The sequence below is a fragment of the Tursiops truncatus genome, chromosome 1 (assembly GCF_011762595.2).
Source record: "Tursiops truncatus isolate mTurTru1 chromosome 1, mTurTru1.mat.Y, whole genome shotgun sequence".
Classification (NCBI taxonomy): Eukaryota; Metazoa; Chordata; class Mammalia; order Artiodactyla; family Delphinidae; genus Tursiops; species Tursiops truncatus.
In genome coordinates this window covers 163449568-163471063 of record NC_047034.1, presented here as the reverse complement: position 1 = coordinate 163471063, position 21496 = coordinate 163449568, and the positions used below count along the sequence as shown (strand labels likewise).

Genomic DNA, 21496 nt, shown 5'->3' with positions numbered 1-21496 from the left:
GGGTACATAATTCTGTGAATGTACTAAAAACCATTGAATTGTACGTTTCAAGTGGGTGAAAGTTGTACAGTATGTGAACTGTATCTCAGTAAAGCATTTAAAAAAAAAAGAAATGTTTGGAAAAAATAAAAGAAGAATGAAAAGGAGAAAAACAAACACATCAACTACATCTACTACTAGTACTGACTCCTGGACACCTGGCATTTAATTTTTTTTTTTTTTTTTTTTTTTTTTTTTTGCCACACCACGTGGCATGCGGGATCTTAGTTCCCTGACCAGGGATGGAACCCACGCCCCCTGCCGTGGAAGTGGGGAGTCTTAACCACTGGACTACCAGGGAAGTCCCTGGGATTTAATTTTAATAGTTTGACAGCTGTGTGTATATGGGCCCAGTGTCAATAAATATTGAGTTAATGGAATCATAGACTTTAAGGTAGACAGAACTTTAAAATCACTTAATCCAGTTTTTTGCAGGTGAGTAGCAAAAATTCCCTGAGGGGTTAAGTAACTTGCCTGATGTCACACAGCTAGTTATCAGATTCAGATCTCCCACCTGTATTGTTCTTTCCATCACTTGTGTAATCAAAAGTGTTAACTGTCAAGGTAGTTGTGACTTGTTAAGGTTTTGTCTACATGCGCAGTCATGGTACCTTTTTCATTCTGACTAAATAATAGGACTTACAAACATCAAACAATGGTCTAGATTTTTCCCCCCCATTGAATTGACTGGCTATATCTCATTCAGTCAAATTGTTACACAGATTGTGTGTGACTCGATGTGTGCTTTTTATTCCTTTGGGGAAATATATATATTAATTGCATAGTACATTCTTTTTTTTTTTTTTTACGGTACGCGGGCCTCTCACTGCTGTGGCCTCTCGCGCTGCGGAGCACAGGCTCTGGACGCGCAGGTTCAGCGGCCATGGCTCACAGGCCCAGCTGCTCCGCGGCATGTGGGATCCTCCCGGGCCGGGACACGAACCCGTGTCCCCTGCATCGGCAGGCGGACTCTCAACCACTGCGCCACCAGGGAAGCCCATTAATTATCTATAGTAGTGTGTATATGTTAATGCCAAACTCCTAATTTATCCCTTCCCCATCACACCTTTCCCTTTTGGTAACCATAAGTTTGTTTTCTAAGTCTGTGAGTCTGTTTTCTGTTTCGTAAATAAGTTCACTTGTAACATTTTTTTAGATTCCACATATAAGTGATATCACATGATATTTGTCTTTCTCTGTCTGACTTACTTCGCTTAGTACTATAATCTCTAGGTCCATCCATGTTGCTGCAAATGGCATTATTGCATTCTTTTTATGGGTAATAATCCATTGTGTATATGTACCACATCTTCTTTATCCATTCATTTGTCAATGGACATTTAGGGTTTTTTTTTTTCTGGCTTCACTGTGCAGCTTGTGGGATCTTAGTTCCCTGACCAGGAATTGAACCCAGTCCATGGTAGTGAAAGTGCAAAGTCCTAGCCACTGGACCACCAGGGAATTACCCATTTAGGCTTTTGATTCTACCCTTCTCTAAGGTGTTTTACCTTGAAGATTCTCAAGGGACAGGATAGAGGTGGGTACTGGAGAGCTCAGAAGGCTTTCAGTTTTTTGATAAAGACTGAAATTGTCACTGGCTTAATTCAGACTACCATACTTCATAAACCAGTAAGTGATGTAGGCAGAAGTGATCAAAATTTAGCAATAGCTAAGTCTACCCTTACCAAGAAAGGGAGGTTGCTAGAAGGAACAAATTGCTTTAGGCGGGGATGGGGGTTGAGGGGCAGGGAGTGTGTTTGAGGAAAGGAGAGATTTAGAAATATATCCTTGAAGTGGCAAAAACCCAGTGATTTGGGGAATTGTAAACTTCTCATAAAAATCACGTATCCCATACACTAAATTTGGAAAGCCTTTGAAAATTATAATAGTGACCCTTTTGAAAATGTGTTGCTATTTCGTTTCAGAATGCTCTAAAACACAAACCAGACTTAGCAAGTGTGATGTAACTTGACATTTTATAGCACTTTCTGAGGATTACAGTTTCCTTAATATAAATAGATAAACCCAGTAGATAAGTGACAAATGCTGCCAAAGACCTCACTTCATCATCCGTAGGTGGACCACACTCACCAGAAAATTAGAAAAACCATATTCTCTTGGGCAGCTGGTACCTTTCTTCTTGGCTTTGTTTTTGCCATTACTGCTAGGCATTATGGACTCAAAACAATTTGGTGAGTCTTTAGAGAGAGTGGGGCTGTGGATGGAGAATGGAAGGAGGTGTTGCTGAGTTCAGCATAGTAGCAGCCCTCACAACCACAGTCTTACTGTCCTCTGTTCCATAATTATATTTTGGGAGTGGGGACACTTGGTGAGAGTGGATATTATGGTGCCATTATGGAAGATTTCAAATAGAGACCTTACTAGTCTTAGAAGTCTTCATCACCACCAGTCTACCTTAACCCTGTTGACTAGTTCTGTATTTAAGTTTTGGGACATCAAAAACTGTGTCCTTTGACTCTGAAATGTCCTTTCTTGGTCCCGAGAAACTGATGCATGTCATCAAAAATTACTGGTGGTTTTGTTTCTTGTTTGTTCTTAGTATGGCATTTTATATATCGCACGATCATCTGAGTAGAGGAAATTAGAGACTATGCATATATTATAAGGGATAATTTGGCTTGCCTGTGTTTTTTTTTTTTTTTTTTTTTTCGATATGCGGGCCTCTCCCGTCGCGGAGCACAGGCTCCGGACGCACAGGCTCAGCGGCCATGGCTCACGGGCCCACCCGCTCCACGGCATGTGGGATCCTCCTGGACCGGGGCACGAACCCGTGTCCCCTGCATCGGCAGGCGGACTCTCAGCCACTGCGCCACCAGGGAAGCTCTTGCCTGTGTTTTTAAAGAGCTGCTTACAAACCCATATGAGAAGATGATAGCTGATCTATACTCATATAATTCTGGAAAAGGTTAGTGTCTGTCCTCATTAGCTGAGTGTGTTCTGTGTTGGTTGATGGAAAATGAAAAGAAACAAATCGGACGTCTACTCTTCTCTGTGGTAGACATGCTTAGTTTGGAAAAGAATACTAGACATAGTTGAAAAAGGAAGACGTTTATATTCCTTGTCCCCCTCACTCAGTTTTCTGCCTGCTGAAGGTAACGTGTGTGTTTCCTCATATTCCTGTATTGTTCTTCACTTGCAGCCCACTGTCCTGTGTTAATTCTGTGACCTTGTAGTCCTCTTCAGAGTAGCACTTGAAAGTTGCAAATATGTAGAAATATGAACCTTCTACAGCAGGGCCAATCAGCGAGTTGTCTCCCAAGACTAGGCAGGAGCTAAAGGAAACATAAGTCCAGTCTGAAGGAAAGTGAAAAATCACAGTTGTATACAAACAAGTGGGTAAATAAAAGGCAAAATATAAAAAAGAGGATTTCACTGTTTACCACTTGAGAGTGCTCACTGTGCTAGAATGAAACCTGAGAGTTACTAAGAATAACTTCACATATCCCGGCAGTCAGGTCTGGTGTGTGGGAGAGAGAACAGAATCCTGATTCAGATGCTGTGCTCCCTGCCCTAGATACAAAGCAGCACTATCCAGTTCGCCTTATTTTTCGGATAGTTTAGATTCATTGCTCACCTTCACAGGGGAGCTTTTGGAGATCACAGAGGATTCTGGCAGCCCTTGGAAAAGACATTTTTATTAGATTGGATTATAGCTTAGAGTTACCCAGCTCTTAGAAGAGTAGGATCTAATCCATTTCCCTTAAGTAAGTGATTTTTTTTTTAAGTTCCATTTTCAGCTTTGTTGACTGGCAGGATTTTTTATTCAAATACAAAGGACAGAGTATAAGTTAAAAGTGAAGCCAGTGTTGCCTTTTGTTGGTTTGCCTTGTGAATGGCATTTGAGGTCCTAGAACACACATCTCCTGTTTAGGCTGCTGTGTTTTTTGCCTGATACTTGTGATGACAGTGCCCTTTCTGCGTGGTCTTAGGACAAGCAGAGAATGTCTGGCATAGCAGCCAAAGTCAAGAAAGCTTGCTGCCTCTATTTTGACTTACGGAAGACTGTTCTCTCCGCAGATTTTTGCAGCTCGAGTAGCAGTCCTTCTTTCCAGCCCATCAAAAGCCACGTAACCATTCCAACAGCCCATGTGATGCCTTCTACTTTGGGGACCTCTCCTGCCAAGCCAAATTCTCCTGCCGGACCCTCTTCTTCCAAACTTCCTTTGTCAGGGTTGACTGAAAGTGTGGGGATGACAAGAAATGGAGACCTCGGTGCAATGAAACGTTCTCCAGGCCTATCTAGAGATTTCATGTATCTTTGTGGTGCTCCTGGAGAGAATGGAGTTGAGCAGTCCTGGTTTCCAGCAGTGGGCCATGAAAGAGAAGAAGAGGCAAGGAAGTTTGATATTCCCAATATGGAGTCTACTCTCAATCAGTCGGCAGTGATGGAGACGCTTTATTCAGATCCCCACTACCGAGCCTCCTTCCACAACCCAAGAACCGACACAAACAAGGAGTTATACAGAGTGTTGCCTGAGACCAAGAAGGCACCAGGCAGTGGGGCGGTATGTGAGCGGAATGGACCACACCCTAGTGGCAGCGGGGTTCTTCCTTTGGGACTCCAGCCTGCTCCTGGGCTCTCCAAGCCTCTACCTTCTCAGGTGTGGCAACTGAATCCTGACCCTTGGCATCCCCGTGAGCGATCTTGTGAGCTCAGCACTTGTCAGCAGCAGCTGGATTTGATCCGTTTACAGATGGAACAAATGCAGGTAGAGATCCTTCTTCCCTTGGATTTTGCAGTTTCTGTGCTGATCATAGAACTGTATAGGTTTTGTCCTATAAGTTTTGACTCCAAAGAAAGCATTTGTAAAAAGGAGGAAAGATGTTTGTAGATAGGAAATGAAGTCTTGTGAATGTCATCAAATCTGTTGGTGGTCTAATTAAACACCAGATAGTTTCTCCAAAGCAGAGGGTTATAAAGGGAAACCCAGAGTTGGGACACCAACACTGACTGTGTGTGTATGTATTTATGTACCAGTCACTAGGCTAGGTACTTTAACATACAGAATCTTATTTAATCCTTATAGCACTCTGATGAGGTAAATGTAGAAATTTACCAGTTTCTTAGAATAAGTAATCTGTCCAGGGTCACAGAGCTGGTGAGTGGCAGAGTTCTAGGGTTCAAAAACTATCTTTGAATCCCAGGTTCTTTCCACTATAACACTTTTGGGTTTAAAAAAAAAAAGTCCTTGTGCTGCTTAAGAATGGGAAGAAAGGAAGCAGGACACATTCTCCTTTCCTGGTTGGTGAGGACATCTTAGCTCCTGTTTAGCTTCTGTTGCCAGATAATGAAAGACAACTGACCTTTTCTTAGAAACTGGAGCCTTTCTGAGCAGGGAGTGTCCAGCTGGCAGAAGTCTCCCTAGCAGGTTCTTTCCAGTCATACATCAGAGCTAAAATTATTTCATAAACAGTGGGCCTTCTCAGACTGAGCCAAAGTAAGCCTTGACTGCAGACCCAGCTGTAGCTCAGGTGTTTTCAGGTGCCTATAGGTCAAGATTAAGCTGCTCTGGGCCTGCTTGTCTTTCAGCTTCAGAATGGAGCCATCTGCCACCATCCTGCTGCTTTTTCTCCTTCATTGCCCACATTAGACCCAGCACAGTGGATCAGCATCTTGAACAGTAATGAAAACCTTCTGAAGGAAAAGGAGCTCCTTATTGACAAGTAAGGGGGCAAGGGGTGTCATAGGGCTAGCCTCTGCTGTCCCAGCCCCCACTAAGGAGGTCTTCCCAAGGGCAGTGCATCTTCCTCTGTTTAGGACCCTGCCTTGCCTCATGGTAGAGCTAGGTCAGTAAGCAGCCTAGTCCAGTATGTGAGTAATGTGATAGGCCAGTTGCATATCTCTGCAGGGGCTGTGGGGAGTGCCTAAAGGAGGCAGCTGACTCTTCGCAGCTGATCTTTCTTCATTTCCCCTGTCAGTTTTCTCATTTGCTCTTCCTCCTTCAGGAAACAGCACTGACCAGAATCCAGGGTCTTTGCTTACAAAGTGTGGTTTGTACCTAAGGGAAGTGGGGGCTTATATTGCAAGTGGGTTTGTGTCAGGACCCTGGACCTCATTCTATTCCGGCTTTTGCAGGCAGAGGAAACATATCTCTCAGCTGGAGCAGAAAGTGCGAGAGAGCGAACTACAAGTCCACAGTGCTCTTTTGGGCCGCCCTGCCCCCTTTGGGGATGTCTGCTTGCTGAGGCTGCAGGTAAGCCTTGGCAGCCAGGATGGCATTCTGCTTGTCATAACCCAGTATCTTCCCTGTGCTTGGCACTGTTAGGCATCCAGGAGATAGAAAATGAACCAAGTGATATAAGGTGTCCCTGCCCTCAAAGAGTAAACATCTTAATTATAAAGTATCTCCTGTTCTGCCCTTGTGGGGGCAGAAAAGGCTTGAGGGTAGATCAAGTGGAAGTCCAGGTGCCTTGGTATCAGGACATACTTGGGAGAAAAGGAAGGCAGAGCAATGTACTGAGTGATGTTTTGAGAAGTCTTAATGTACCAGCCCTGGCCAAATGGAGGGGGAAGCAGAGGTAATGCAGGATTTAGAACCATTCCCACATTTATTCTTCCATGTCTAGGAGCAGCTGAAGGAAACCATGCTCTCACTTAGGTCAGTAGCCCTAAAAGAAGTTGGCCAAGCTTCTTCTGTAATTTGGGCTTTTGAGTGATGTCTGTTAGACAGATTATGGTACTGTACTGGCTTTGCCACCTAGTGGGCCTGTTAAGATAGTGTTCCATCTTGTAGAATCAGAATGTTAGTGTGAGAAGGGCCGTTAGATAAAAATCTAGTTCGGTCCTCTAATTTACTGATGAGAAAATTGAAGCCCGAGAAGGAGGAAGAATTTGCCTGAAGTCATACAGAGAACGAGTGGAGGAGAACCAGGCCTTGAGCCCAGGTCTTCTGATACAGTGTCCTGTATTCCTTTGTTACACTGCAACTCATCAAGTATTGCTTTAAGCCAGTGGTTCTGAAATTTGAGTATGCATCTGAATCACCTGGAGGGCTTGTTAAAACACAGATTATTGAGACCCATCCCCAGAGTTTCTGATTCACTGGGCCTGGGAGTTAGGCTTAAGAATTTGCATTTCTAACAAATTCCCAGGTGATGCTGAAGCTGTTAGTTCTAGGACCACACTTTGAGAAGCACTGCTTAAAGAAATTCTTAGAGAAAGGTGATATTTGACCACAAAGTATACTAGGTATAAGTAACGTATATGGGACTGTCAGGGTAATGAACAGTTATATATTGAGAATCTCTCTGCAGGAATTGCAGCGAGAGAACACTTTCTTACGTGCACAGTTTGCACAGAAGACAGAAGCCTTGAGCAAAGAAAAGATGGAGCTTGAAAAGAAACTCTCTGCTTCAGAAGTTGAAGTCCAGCTCATCAGAGAGTCACTCAAAGTGGCATTGCAGAAGCATTCAGAGGAGGGGAAGAAACAGGAAGAAAGGGTGAGCTAAGGAGCTGATAGCTTTCTAATTCACAAAGGAGTTGGCAGTCAGCCCTCTCCTGCCAGACCCTAAGCTGTTTCTGGCCCCTATTCTTGGAACCTGGAGGAGCCAATTGGGTGAAACCCCCTACATTGACTTCTTATGCAGGATTGATCTGTTAGAAATGGAACCCCTCCTTTCTGCTTCATCTGAACAAAACTACCACAGAGAGGGAAAGCCGTATAATCCCTCACTGTCCCAGGTTGTGATGGGCTACCAGCTGGCCTGGGTGGAAAATCAGCCTGGGCAGTCATACGAGATTGTGCTGTGGCAAGATGTACCTGTGGTACATCATTCAGCCTGGTTTCTCCTCACTCTACCTAAAAAGTAGGTGAAGAATCCCATATATGCAGGTATTTTGGGAGTTTTAACATTTTTGCCAGTGCTCTTAGAATTGCTTAGGGTGAGATTGGTTATCATAGAAGGAGCTAAATCTTTTGGTTCTGTTCACAGGTTGCACTAATGCAGACATTCTTGGGGGACCAGTTTAATAATGTTTAGTTCTGGACCACTTGCATCAAAGTCAGCTAAAGCAGTGTTTCGTAAACTTTAATGTGCTTAAGAATCATTTGGAGATCATGATAAAAATACAGATACGGGGCTTCCCTGATGGCGCAGTGGTTAAGAGTCCGCCTGCCAATGCGGGAGACACGGGTTCGAGCCCTGGTCTGGGAGGATCCCACATGCCGCGGAGCAACGGAGCCCGTGTGCCACAACTACTGAGCCTGTGCTTTAGAGCCCATGAGCCACAACTACTGAGCCCACACGCCACAACTACTGAAGCCTGCGCGCCTAGAGCGCGTGCTCCACAACAAAAGAAGCCACTGCAATGAGAAGCCTGCGCACCATAACGAAGAGTAGCCCCAGTAGCCCCTGCTCGCTGCAACTAGAGAAAGCCAGCGCGCAGCAAGGAAGACCCGAAGCAGCCAATACATACATATGTACACAAATAAATACAATTTATTTAAAAAAAAAAAAAAAAATACAGATACGGATTCAGTAGTTGTGGGAGGGAAGGGGGCCCTGAGATCCTGCATTTCTAATAAGCTCCCAGGTGATGTTGGTGCCATTGGTACAGCATAGACTTAGAGGCTTGTTAAAAAAGAAACTTTTAATCAAAATAATACATGTATCTAAGTTAAATAACCAACATGTTATCAAATATCAACATATTTATAGTAAAAATTAGTGGTTCTGTGCCCAGCCCCACTCCACAGAATTATCTGTCCTCAACTGTTTTCTTTCTTTCTCCTGATATATACCTCTATATTTCTGAATAGTAGTATTTTTTTTTTTTTTTTTTTTTTTTTTTTTTGAGGTACGTGGGCCTCTCACTGCCTCTCACTGTTGTGGCCTCTCCCGTTGCGGCACGCAGGCTCAGCGGCCATGGCTCACGGGCCCAGCCGCTCCGCGGCATGTGGGATCTTCTCGGACCGGGGCACGAACCCGTGTCCCCTGCATCGGCAGGAGGACTCTCAACCACTGTGCCACCAGGGAAGCCCTGAATAGTATTCTTTTATTGAATTTTTTGCTGTTTTTGTTTCATGAATGCAATATCTTTTCTCTGATGATATTGATTATACCTTTTGGGATATCTGCATCTGCTCATAGTGTTGTTTCTTGTTTCCTTCAGGTCTTTTTATTTTGGTGTCTTTCATGTTAGAGGCTTGGTGATCCTTGAACGAAAGAGTGCTCATATTTAAGAATGTAGTATTTTAGAGACTTCCCTGGCGGTCCAGTGCTTAAGACTCCACACTTCCACTACAGGGGGTACAGGTTCAATCCCTGGTTGGGGAACTAAGATCTCACATGCCGTGCGCTGCAGCCAGAAAAGAAAAAAACAAAAAAAAACCCACAACGTATCAGTAGTATTTTAAAGCTGCGTGGAAGCTCTGGGTTCATGGTAGTTGCCCGGTGGGCTTCCCTGTGGGATGATCAGACTTAGTCTGCCCTTTGCACTTGGGAACCCTCAAATATCAGTATCTGAATGTCTCATCTCACTCTGTCTAGGAAAGAATCTTCAGCCTGCTGCCTGGTGGAGAGACTGGGGACAGGAATGATTTTGGCCTTTGGGTTCTCAACGCTGAGAAGGAGATTAGGTTTAAAGTCCCACAGTTCTATACATAGATTTTTACTTATACTGATTTTCAACACAGTGCTTCTCTCTCTCTCTCTCTCTCTCTCTCTCTCTCTCTCTCTCTCTCTCTCTCTCCTGTGACTGATATCCCTGAGCTTGACTCTCTCTCAGTTGCTTTCTCCGGAAAATAAATCTCCAGTCTCCTTTTGGGGAAACCTAGGCTGAGAATGGTATCCAGCTAACCTGAATATAGACTTCTAGTGAATCCCCCTATTTTTCAGGTCTATGGCTGATACATACCTCCCTCAGGTATCTGGTGCTTCAAGTACAGGGGTTCTTGCTGGTTGTGAAGGGCACATTGTTTTCCAAGTTGTCTGTAACTCCTACTGCAGATTATAACTCCTTTGCTCCAAGTCATTTATCCCCCCAATTACTTTTATCTTCTGAAAACATGTTGAAATATCTTGTATACTTTTGTCTCCTCTTTTGACTTTTAAAAATCAGTACTTTATTTTTCTCCTGTTGTTTAGAGATGTTTTGGAAGAGAGAAAAGATAAACATCTCTGGCCAGTCTACCATTTTTTTAATTCACAGTTGGTTATCAGCATTTTTAATAAGCTTCCCAGGTGATTCTGATGCATATTAAAATGTGAGAATCTGGAGAATCACATGGAGCTTAAAGATTGTACCTGGGGTAAAGGTTTTGACTGATTTTCAGGGATCCCTCTTAGTACTGTGTTATCTTTGGATTAAATTAGGCCTGTGCCTCTTTGGCATCAGTAGATCTGCCTTACCTTTTCTCTGCTTTCTCTTACTTCCTCCAGCTTCCTTTTTCATGAGCCAAAGAAAAAGCCATAATAGTGAAGAAAAAGTTTCCATTCAACAAATCTTTTTTTTTTAAATTTATTTGTTTTATTTATTAATTTTTGGCTGTGTTGGGTCTTCATTGCTGCGTGCGGGCTTTCTCTAGTTGTGGTGAAAGGGGGGCTACTCTTCATTGCAGTACACGGGCTTCTCATTGCAGTGGCTTCTTTTGTTGCAGAGCATGGGCTCTAGGCGGTGGGCTTCAGTAGTTGTGGCACGCGGGCTCAGTAGTTGTGGCACATGGGCTTAGTTGCTCCACGGCATGTGAGATCTTCCCAGACCAGGGCTCGAACCCGTGTCCCCTGCATTGGCAGGCGGATTCTTAACTACTGCACCACGAGGGAAGCCCCATTCAACAAATCTTAATTGATTGCCTGCTCAGTGCCAAGCATTGTGCTGTGTGTTGGGGATATGATAGTAAGCAAAATGGACACAGCCCCTCCTCTCAAGGAGTTTAGAGTCTCATTAGCCCTTCCAGATGATTGCTTAGCTTTATATCCTATGTGGTGCTTAGGGAATAATGCATTACCTATCTCAACAGAACAGACCAGACCGGCTGTATGTCTACTGTATATACAGTTATATTTACTTTTGCAATTCAGTTCTGATGCAGACCACTTAGAGTTAGCATCAGATTCCACAGGTTTAAGGGCATGGTCCCCCAAAAGACTATGCTTATTTGTTACTTCCGATGCCAGCTGCAAGTTTTGGGTTCCCTAGACTGCCTATATACTTCTGACCAACTGGCTATAAATCCAGGGGTTCCCATGACCCCTTCAGGTTCAGTAATTCACCAGAGCAGCTCAGAACTCAGGATTACTTAGGATTACAGCTTTATTATAAAAATACAAATCAGGACAAGCCAAATAAAGAGACAAATAGGATGAGGTCTGGGAAAGTCCTCAAAGCAGGGCTTCTATACCTTTTCTCCCTTGGAATCAGAGCATGTCATCCTCCTAGCACATCCATGTGTTCACCAACCAGGAAGCTCCACTGAGCTTCGGTGTCCAGAATTTTTAATTGGGGTTTTATTATGTAGGCATGATTGAACTCAATCTCCTGTCTTTGTCCCCTCTTCACAGGGAGTTGGGCTCAACTCCATCGGTCTTTATAGTGACCAGTCTGCATTCTGGGTCATCTCATTAGCATAAATGCATTTATGGTGGGCTCTGGTCCATTAAGAAAAACAAAGATACTCCTTTTCTATTATTCTAAGAGTTTAGAAGTTACCTCCCAGGAAGCTGGACAAAGACCAGACAAATTTTTTTTGGCTGCACTGTGCAGCATGTGGAATTTTCCCAACCAGGGATCCAGGGATTGAACCCAAGCCCCCTCCAGTGGAAGTACGGAGTCTTAACCACTGGCCTATCAGGGAAGTCCCAGATTCCTTATTATATGGTAGAGCTACCAATTTTTGAAAACTGCCAAAGGAGCCCCCCTTCCTTGCCCTTGATTAGAAAGTTCTTGTGTGTTAACTCTGCATTTTATGCGCTAATCTCAAATGGCAAAATTTTATCAGCTTCCTGCATTCATTGTACTGGAAAACATTCATAGCCCTAAGGGCAAAGACATCACTTCAAAAAAAGTTGATGTTCGGGGTTGTAGAGGAGTCAATGGAGACAGATTCTCGACATTTCTTCCCAACAGGTCAAGGGTCGTGATAAACATATCAATAATTTGAAAAAGAAATGTCAGAAGGAATCAGAGCAGAACCGGGAGAAGCAGCAGCGTATTGAGACCTTGGAACGCTACCTGGCTGACCTGCCCACCTTGGAAGACCATCAGAAGCAGAGCCAGCAGGTAGCAGCAATGTCTGGGCATACCTGGGGCAAGAAGGGAGTGGCCAAGCAGGGGGGCTTTCTCAGCCTCTGCTGCATGCAGTTACCTTGTGGCTTTCTGAAAGGAAGATCCCAAAGGAGTCATGTCCACACACTCATATCACAACTGAACTGCAAATTTTTTGAGATACCCAGACAGAGTCTTCCTTGGCCTGTTGACCTAAGCATGGAATCCTGTCTTTCAGCTTAAGGATTCTGAGTTGAAGAGCACAGAGCTGCAGGAGAGAGTGACTGAGCTGGAGAGTTTGCTCGAGGAGACCCAGGCAGCCTGCAGAGAGAAGGAGGTTCAACTGGAAAGCCTAAGACAGAGGGAAGCAGAATTCTCCTCCACTAGACATAGGTAAATACCCCTGTGGGGTTGAGGAAAGGAGTGGAGAGCTATGTTCTGGTGCTGGCTACCCCACTCATTACCTGTGTGACTTTGGGCAAATCACTTCACTTCTCTGAGCTTCATTTTCTTTGGATTGTAAGTAATAGGAAAGCTGTTTATGGACAAGGACTATGTCTTTGAGATGGAATGTGGGGGGTATAGTGGTGTAGTGGGGTGGGATTTGTCACTGTATCCTTTGGAAGGCTCCAATCCAGTACCTGGCATAATAATACTAGATAATAATCCTTGAATATGTATGTGTTGAATGAACGGGAGCACTTCATAAACTGGAAAATGAGTATCTCTATATTTGCAAAAGTAGATCCTGGTGCTGAGGACTGGAGGTTATCCACATTTTGAATCTTGCAAGGTAAAGCCTACCAGGAGCATCTGTTTCTTCTCCTCAGCCCTAGGGATTGCTCTCGATTGCCACAGCAGGTTCTGAGAACAAAACAGGATGCCATAATGTACTCTCAGGGTGTCTTGGGAGCCTCCTCCATGTTAATAGAAGTTTCTGAAAATGTAGTGGCTGTTTCAGCAACCTCTTGGACCAAATCCAGCTGCTAATGGGATGGATTGGATTTCTCATCCCATATTCAACCACAGTGACCCTGTTGTTTATTTCAGCAGATGGGCCATGATGAAAGTGATTGTGGGGATCCATGGGAGGAGACCACTGGTGGGAGTCAGAAGCGAGGTTAGGGGACATAGCTGGGTCTGCCCCAGACTGTATGTGCAAAGAAAAAAGATTTTTTTGGTATTTTCTAAAATTTCTGCATTGTATACATGTGACTTTTATAATTTAAATACATGTGATGAATGTTTACTTTTAAATATCAAAACAAAGAATAAAAAAACGTTGGGCAGGTAGAGAATTGGTAGCACATTGTAAAGATGCTGACCTCTAGGGAATGGAACTAGCATAGACTGAGCAAGCAGCTTCTGTGTGGCACTCCCTACGTTATACAGACCTAAGACATTATCCCCACCTATGGCTTGGAAGGGTGTAAATGTCTTGCCCCAAAACATACAGTAAATAGCGGAATCAGGAATCAAAGCCACATCCCTCTAACTTCAGAGTTCTTTAAGAGGCCACTGTTTTTCAGCCTGCAAGATAAGCAGTGTGTGGAGGCGGCCAGTGGAGAAGATACAGCTCAATGGGGAGAAGGTCCCCAAGTGGAAATGGAGTCCTGGCAGAAGGAATGTGATTCCCTTCGAAAGGTGACTGAGGGTGTCCAGGCTGTAACGGGGTAGGCTTAGGAAAGAAAAGATTGGGTATTGGTAGGGAACCATGAATTTCTGACCCTGAACCCTCTAGGATCTGCTGCCCAGAGTTTTTCTCTCCTTCTGAGAAGTCATCCCTGCATAATAAATTTGCATTTTAGATATTCATCCTTATGACTGGCAAGCAACGTTAGGGAAGGACATGCCTCTGAACATCCAAATTTATATGCTCCAAAATGGTACACTGAAGCTTGGTGCACTTCATTCATGGCTCAGGCCCTATTCAGAACCTCTTGCATTGGGCAAAGTTCTACCCAGTGAGGGGGCTCTAATTCAGCAGAGAAGAAGGAGCTCGGGGCCTAGCAGTGAGACTGGTTGAAGGTCAGCAAAAAAGAAGACCCAGAAATAGTTCAGAGAGTACCTGAGGTCTCAAAGGACAGGAAACTAGGCCTGTTCAGGTTCTCTCCTCGAACAGTCAGTGTGACCAAAGCTATAAGTAATGATAACTGTCATAGCCCTGGATAGGACAAGCTTCATTAAACTGAATTTTCAGTCATGTCCTTTACCAAAGAACCAGAATATACACTGGCTGTATATGAAGTTGATTCTACTGGCCTACAATCATCAGGGTGAGGGTGTCTCTCTCCACCCGACTTCCCCATGGTGGTCATAGGTCCACACTACATTCCTCTTTGTTTAAATCTCTTTGTGACTAGAGAACAGGAGTGTGAAGCTAGTTAGCTAGGATAGGGAGTCTGGGTTATTTTTCTGTAGGTAGAGCTAACTTGTCTTCACTCTGTTCTCACTATTGACTGGCTGTAGCCAGTTGGGCTAAGAGCCAGACCACAGATCCTAGTACAGCCTCTTGCCCTCTGACCTCACTATCAGCATGTGCTTACAGCCTTCCTTGATAACTTTGCCTTTCAGATTGTGGAGAAGCAACAGCAGAAGATTGATCAGTTGCGTTCACAAGTACAGGTGAGCTGGAGTCCTCGGGACATGGTGGGCAGGACTTAATGATGGAATTTCTAGAATTCAACCAACACTATTCTCTGCCATGCAATTTACTCGGTGTTAGGAGCACAAGAATGAGACCCAGTCAGTGCTTTTAGCCTACATTCTTGTTGGGAAGGGGTTTTAGCACAGTACTGTTAGAGCATCCATATTATCCTGGGGGAGCGTAGAAGAGTCAGTGGAAGTAGAGAGGTCAAGGAAGGGTTTCTGGAGATCATGAGCCTTCTTTTTTTTAAAATTAATTAATTAATTTTTGGTTGCATTGGGTCTTCGTTGCTGCACATGGGCTTTCTCTACTTGGGGTGAGCGGGGGCTACTCTTCATTGCAGTGTGCAGGCTTCTCATTGCAGTGACTTCTCTTGTTGCGGAGCACAGGCTCTAGGCACGCGGGCTTCAGTAGTTGCAGCACACGGGCTTAGTAATTGTGGTATGTGGGCACAGTCGTTGTGGCTCGTGGGCTCTGGAGCGCAGGCTCAGTAGTTGTGGCGCACGGACTTAGTTGCTCAGCGGCATGTGGGATCTTCCCGGCCCAGGGCTTGAACCCATGTCCCCTGCATTGGCAGGTGGATTCTTAACCACTGCGCCACCAGTGGAGCACTCATGAGCCTTCTTGAAGGAGGAGGAAGGGTTAGCCAGTCGATGAGGAGGCACAGGATAGGATGGTATTTCCTGATAGAAGGAACAGCATGGGTAGGAACATGAAGGCATGAAACAGCAGGGTTTGCACATGGAGCTGCAAGCAGTTTGATATTGTTGAAGTAAGGTGGTAAATGGAGAACTGGGCTATGGGAGGGCTGGGACTGTTCAACCAAGTTAGCTTTTATTCTTTAGGTAGGTGATGGGAATCTACTCTAGTATTTAATTGGGGCGTGATGTGGTCAGGTTTGCAACTCAGGCTTGAGTGTGGAAGAATATTGGCACTTGGAGAGTTACAAGGCTGGAGGCCAGTGGACTGTAGCAGAAATCCTAGTGAGAGATGATGAAGGATGATGCATAAGGCAGCATTGCAAGAAGGAGTTGTGAGGGGACAAATTTAAATGAATTTTAGGAGGTAAAATTGAGAGGAATCAGTGACTGATAGAATGTAGGAGGTTGAAGAATAAGGAAAAAGACAACTCCTGGTTTCTATTTTGGGCCAGAGTAGGAGTGTCCTTAATTGGGTTCTCCAAGAAATCCTAGGTACAGATTCTCTTTGGACTCTAATAGAGGTTTTCACACCAAACAGGAGAGATGCACGTCCACTGAGGAAGAACTGAAAGCTGCAGTCCTACCCTTGTCATTATGTGGGTCTATTTAGTTCACATATTTCAAGTCCTGTAAGGAGATAGTCAAGCCTAGTGAGTGTTTACATCCATTTATTATTATTATTATGACGATTAGCTGCGCTGCTCGGCTTGCGGGATCTTAGTTCCCCGATCAGGGATTGAACCCAGGCCCTCGGCAGGGAAAGTGAAGAGTCCTAACCACTGGACTGCCGGGGAATTCCCTACATCCATTTAAAATCCCAGGATTTTAGTAGTTTTTAGTGGATCTCAAAGTATGTTTCTTGGAACTCTGAGGTTCCACAGCATTTAAAATAGTATATTTACCCATGATGAGACTTTGGTGGAATTAGGTGGATTCAAAATGGTCACCTTGGGTGTTTCATAGTGGTGAGACGTTTTCCTTGGCTGCTAAATTTTTTATTAATACAAGATGGAAAAGTTCAGAAATATTATTTATACTTTATTTGTTCAAGTCAGTTTCAAAACTGGGGGGAAATTGGAATGAACCAGAATGAGAGGCAGAAGATAACAAATATAAATACCTCCCTCTCTTGACCCTGACTACCCCTACGCACGCACGCACGCACGCACGCATTATAACTGGATTAGGTGCCGAGAGAGTGCTCTCTCTACCCCTTCTCATCTCTGTCAAAAACATTTGATATACAGTATTGTCAAGGGCATTTGGCTGTGAGCTCCTCAAAGACAGGGATTGTTTGGTATTCTTTTTAGTATCCCCAGTGCCTGTCAACAGTAATTGCTCGATAAATAATTGAACTCAACTCAATGGACGTTCCTTGCCCTCAAGAAAGTTATGGTCTAGTGGAGGGAGGAATCATGTGCACAGCCAACAAATGTACTCATGAGCCATGATGGAGGTATGAGTAGCAGGGCAATATTAGGATTAATTGGAGCTAATTTGCAGATTAAGGAAGGTTCTGGCAGAGCAGAGGGGCATTCTGGGCAAAGGGGAAAGAGGAGTGAGCAACAGTATTGGAACTGTAACCTTTGGGGATGAAGGCCAGTTAGTGGTTCAGTGTGACTGGAGTAGAGGCTGTGTGGAGGGTAGAAAGAGATAAGGATAGAAAAGTAAGTAAGGGCCAGACTGGCCTAGAATGCCCTGCTGAGGAGCTGGCCTCTATTGCTACATGGTCAAGGGCTAGAGAAGGGTTTTGATGCGAAGTCACAGACCAGGGCTGTTGTAAAATAATCTCTTAGCAGCAGTGTGTGGGCAGGGTGGAGCTTTACTATGTATATAGTCCAGACCAGAGGCGATATGGTCTGAAGTAGACTTGTTACCCCTGATGTGTTCTCCCACCCTCCTTGCCATGGGATGCAGAGCCTAGAGCAGGAAGTGGCTCAAGAAGAAGGAACAAGCCAGGCCCTGAAAGAGGAGGCCCAAAGGAGGGAGACAGCCCTGCAGCAGCTGCGCACAGCTGTGAAAGAGGTGAGCAGCAACAGCTAGGCCTCTTGGTACTGTCTTTACAAACCTGATTTCTCTGTATCCTCCCGATCCCTTCTCCCACAGGAGCCCCCACGTTTGGGAGGTCCCTGCTAAGCTTTTTTGGCAGAGGAGTAAGAAGGGACATTGCATCATCCTTTATATTAGAGGTCCTAAGCCTTTGAGTGGCCATAATTACCCAGGAATGCTTTTTGGATATGGACGATCACTCTCTCTTATTTTGTATTCCCACAGCCACAGGTTTGTGGGGTTGGGGATGAAGGGTTCAAGAAGATTGAAGGTTTGGTGATCCTCATGGAGTAAACAGAGTTGTCGGCAGGGGGCGGCCAAGGTCACTGCCCAAGTGCTGAGGAAGGAGTCTCCCAGAACTAGGATTGTCACATGGCCCAGTGTGGGTGAAGGGTGGGGACTGGAGGAGAAAGTCTATTCAGTGTCTTTAAAACAGAATAGAGGTAGGAAGGGAAGGAGTGTGCATTAAGCTGTTCTGGGAAAGGGAGGGAAAGAGACACAGATAGACGTGAATAGCTGGTCTCTGTAGTGAAGCCTGACTCCACTGAGGTGAAGGATTGAAAAGGCAGGACACGTTTCAGCACTATGTCCTCCAGGTCCCCAGCTGCTTCAGCCCTGCCTCGTCCCAACCCACCCAGTGGCCACTAGCTGTCTTGTTGTCTTTCTTGCCTGCTTTATTCCTCTGACACACTCTGATCCGGCTGGCTGGTGGCCACTTTTGTCAGGGTGGCAGGGAGAGATTGAAACCAGTGTCTCCTCAGATTTCACAGTTCACGTTAAACCTTCTCTGATAGCCTGGCTAACAGAGTTGGCTGAGGGACTGGCTTCAGATAGAGTTCCGAGGGGCGGGAGTATCTTCTCTGGTTCCTGAACAGAAACCTGGAGGCTGCTGACTCAGTCTGCTGGGGTGCAGTTTCCCCTCCAATGCTGCAGCCCTGTGGGCCCAACCTACCTGCAGGAGAAACTAGGCCTGATATTGAGGGGGAAGAGGGGAGTGCAAGGAGGGGGGACATCGCCTTTGACTCATAGCTTCCCCTCCACGCACATATATACATATATCCACACTCATGCACAGATACTCTGCTTTTCCCTGGGCCTGGGTTAATGTGCTCGCCTCTCTGTCTGCTCAGCTTTCAGTACAGAACCAGGACCTCATTGAGAAGAATCTGACGCTCCAAGAACACCTGCGCCAGGCCCAATCAGGGTCCCCATCTTCATCAGACACGGCCCAGCTGGCATTTGAGCTGCATCAGGAGTTGGCCCGTTGCCTTCAAGATCTGCAGGCTGTCTGTAGCATTGTGACCCAGAGGGCCCAGGGGCATGACCCCAGTCTCTCCCTGCTCCTGGGCATTCACTGTGAGTCCTCAGGCCAGTCTGGGACCCAGGAGAGAGTGGCTTTCATTCTCCTCTCACCCCTATCTACCTTTCCCATCATTACTGGTAATGTGTGAACTGGGCTCCGTAGACCTGGTCACCACCCTCTGGGAGTTTATGTGTTTTGCAAAGTAGACGTTCAGTAAATCTGTTTTGGAAACAGGCATCCTTATGGGGTACCTGGGTGAAGGACAAACACAAACGTGGCCCTTAGGCAGCAAGATTTCAGCCCATTATGCCTAGGTGCTTTTTAAAAAGTGCCATGTTCCAAGACCACAGGCCTTATGGCACTGCATATCCATACTGCGCTTTCCACAGGAAAGTGTCTCCTGAGTGATTTACTAATAATCTCTCGAAATGCTCTCCTCCCCAGCTACACAGCACGCAGGGACTCAGCTAGATTTTCAGAAGCCGGATGTGATCAGGAGGAAACTAGAAGAGGTTCAACAGCTACGCCGTGACATCGAGGACTTAAGGACCACCATGTCAGACAGATACGCCCAGGACATGGGAGAAAACTGTGTCACACAGTGAGGAATGCTGGGGGTGGGACAGGCTGTATTCCCCAAGGGAGAATCTGGTCTGCTGAGAGCCCGGTCCAGCAGGTCCTGCCCTGACAATCTCTTGCCTCCTGTCTGCTGCTATTCCCAGAGAGAAGGGATGGAGGGGAGGTATGCGCTGCATCTGGGGCCAAGGGCTGATTAGAGAATTTTGTTTGCCCTGCCCCACTCTGGCTTTGCCTTGTTGGATTGCATTTGTCCTGTCATCCTGATTCACCCTTTGAGGGTGAGTTAATAATTAACTTTTGCAGGTAGACTGGGAAGTCCTCACAGACTGTTCCCAGTTGCTGGCTGACGTCAAAGGCAAGCAGGCCACTTACCTCCTTTCTCCATCCTTTGGGATGGCTCCACATTCATTCCCACTCCATACCTTGGTCGTGCTGATGCCCAGAGTTCCTTAGAGGGGCCAGGAAAGGCTGAGTACCAGTAACAATGGCCATTTGAGAATTCTCAGGCCCCATGTGCCAGCCTTCCTGGGACCTGAGCTGGCTCTGGGTTTTCCTAGGCCCAGTCCCACTGCTTCTTCCTCAGGGCTCTTGTTCTCATAGATGCCTCAGGGTGATCTATTCCTTAGCAAAGTACTAACTAGAATTGGGAGCCCAGGGATTATAACCAGGGCTTCTTCATCTGTGCTACCATGCCCGTTTACAGGAGACCCCACTCTAGTTGCCCTGTGCCCTTGAGGCCCTGGTCGTGTGGTTAGCACAGCCCTTTCTCCTTTGTTCTCAGGCTGGCCAGGTAGCCCCCTTGAGTGCAAACTCACTCCTCTATGGTTCTGGGTTTGGGCAGGATTTTCCCCCAGGATACCGCAGGGCAACTATCAAGCTGCTCACCCCCTTCCCCCCGGGGCTGGGGCCAGTGCCTGGCCTTCTGATTTGTGCCTCTCTTGTGTTTGGGATTGGGGGTCCTTTCCCTTTCCTGCTCTGGGCTCCTTGAGAGTTCAGAGTACCCAGTACAGGTCAGCTTTAAGGTACAACTTTCAGTGTTTTTCGTTGTTTCTCCGGGGCCTTTGGACCCTCTGCTTTCTGGTTTCTCTTGCCTCCTCGTTGAGGGAGCATCTGGTAGTTGTTTGTATCTGGTTGTTGGGCCAGCCCCGGGCCTCCTCTAGATCTGGAGCCAGGCCAAGCCAGGCTGTGTGTGGGGAAGGGGGAGCACTGAGTAGTTCAGGAGTCCAGAGCCAGCCATTGGGAGATTCTTGCTAAGCTTCGGGCTGGCAGGGCAGCATCCTGGACCTCACTCCTGGCCTGAATGAGACTCCTTCATAAGTGTTTTTACAAGTTTGTGTTTTATTTATGGAGTGACTTATCCCTTCCATTCAGAGCAGCCCCACCCAGCCATCCCCTCAGCCTCTGGGCTCCTGCCTCCTAAAGGCAGAGCTGCCTGGTTGGTCTCCACCCTGTATTGGCAGCCCAGCCACCATGCTCACGGGTATTTTTCCTCATAAAGTTTATAAGCAGTTATTTATATGAATCCTTGTTATGTCAACTGGTTTGTATTGCCTATTTTGATTACAAAATAAAAATTTAACAGACTCCTCGGTTTCCCATTGCTTTCCATCACCATCAGCTCGTACTCCACCCCTCACTTTGGCTTGTTGGAGCCAAAGCCTGGGTGTTTAGCCAAGTTCTCCAAACAGCAGCAAGGAGGGAACTTTGGCAGGTCCAGCCTCAAGTCTATTTCTACCACTTCTGCTCCTCTGTCTTTCTGTGGGGACAGATAAGATCTCTTCCCACAGCACTTTCTGTTGGGTGAAGCTGCCCTGAGTCACAGAGCAAGTTTGTCATTGAGTTTCAGTAATCCTCTGAGGAGGAAGTCTTTGCCTGTGGGTTGCTGTAAGGAAGTGGCTTCCCCAGGGCAAGGCAGGACTCTGTGTTTGCCTCCAGGAGCTAGGGTTGTCTTC

General features: G+C 45.8%; 1 protein-coding gene across 4 annotated transcripts in view; it reads left to right on the top strand.

Annotated features, from left to right (window-relative positions):
• CEP85 (centrosomal protein 85) overlaps positions 1–21128 on the top strand; it is a 33266-nt gene extending 12138 nt beyond the window's left edge. For 3 of the 4 annotated variants that reach the window (XM_073793742.1, XM_033840485.2, XM_033840491.2), the window contains 11 exons: positions 4078–4769; positions 5591–5724; positions 6137–6254; positions 7315–7500; positions 12128–12280; positions 12504–12658; positions 13795–13909; positions 14840–14890; positions 17531–17638; positions 18793–19018; positions 19410–21128. In XM_073793742.1, the coding sequence (XP_073649843.1) occupies positions 4152–4769; positions 5591–5724; positions 6137–6254; positions 7315–7500; positions 12128–12280; positions 12504–12658; positions 13795–13909; positions 14840–14890; positions 17531–17638; positions 18793–19018; positions 19410–19570 (2025 nt within the window). In that variant the 5' untranslated portion in view covers positions 4078–4151 and the 3' untranslated portion in view covers positions 19571–21128. The remainder of the gene's footprint in view (positions 1–4077; positions 4770–5590; positions 5725–6136; positions 6255–7314; positions 7501–12127; positions 12281–12503; positions 12659–13794; positions 13910–14839; positions 14891–17530; positions 17639–18792; positions 19019–19409) is intronic. The other variant, XM_033840500.2, reaches the window with a different exon arrangement.
• The last annotated feature ends 368 nt before the right edge of the window (positions 21129–21496 follow it).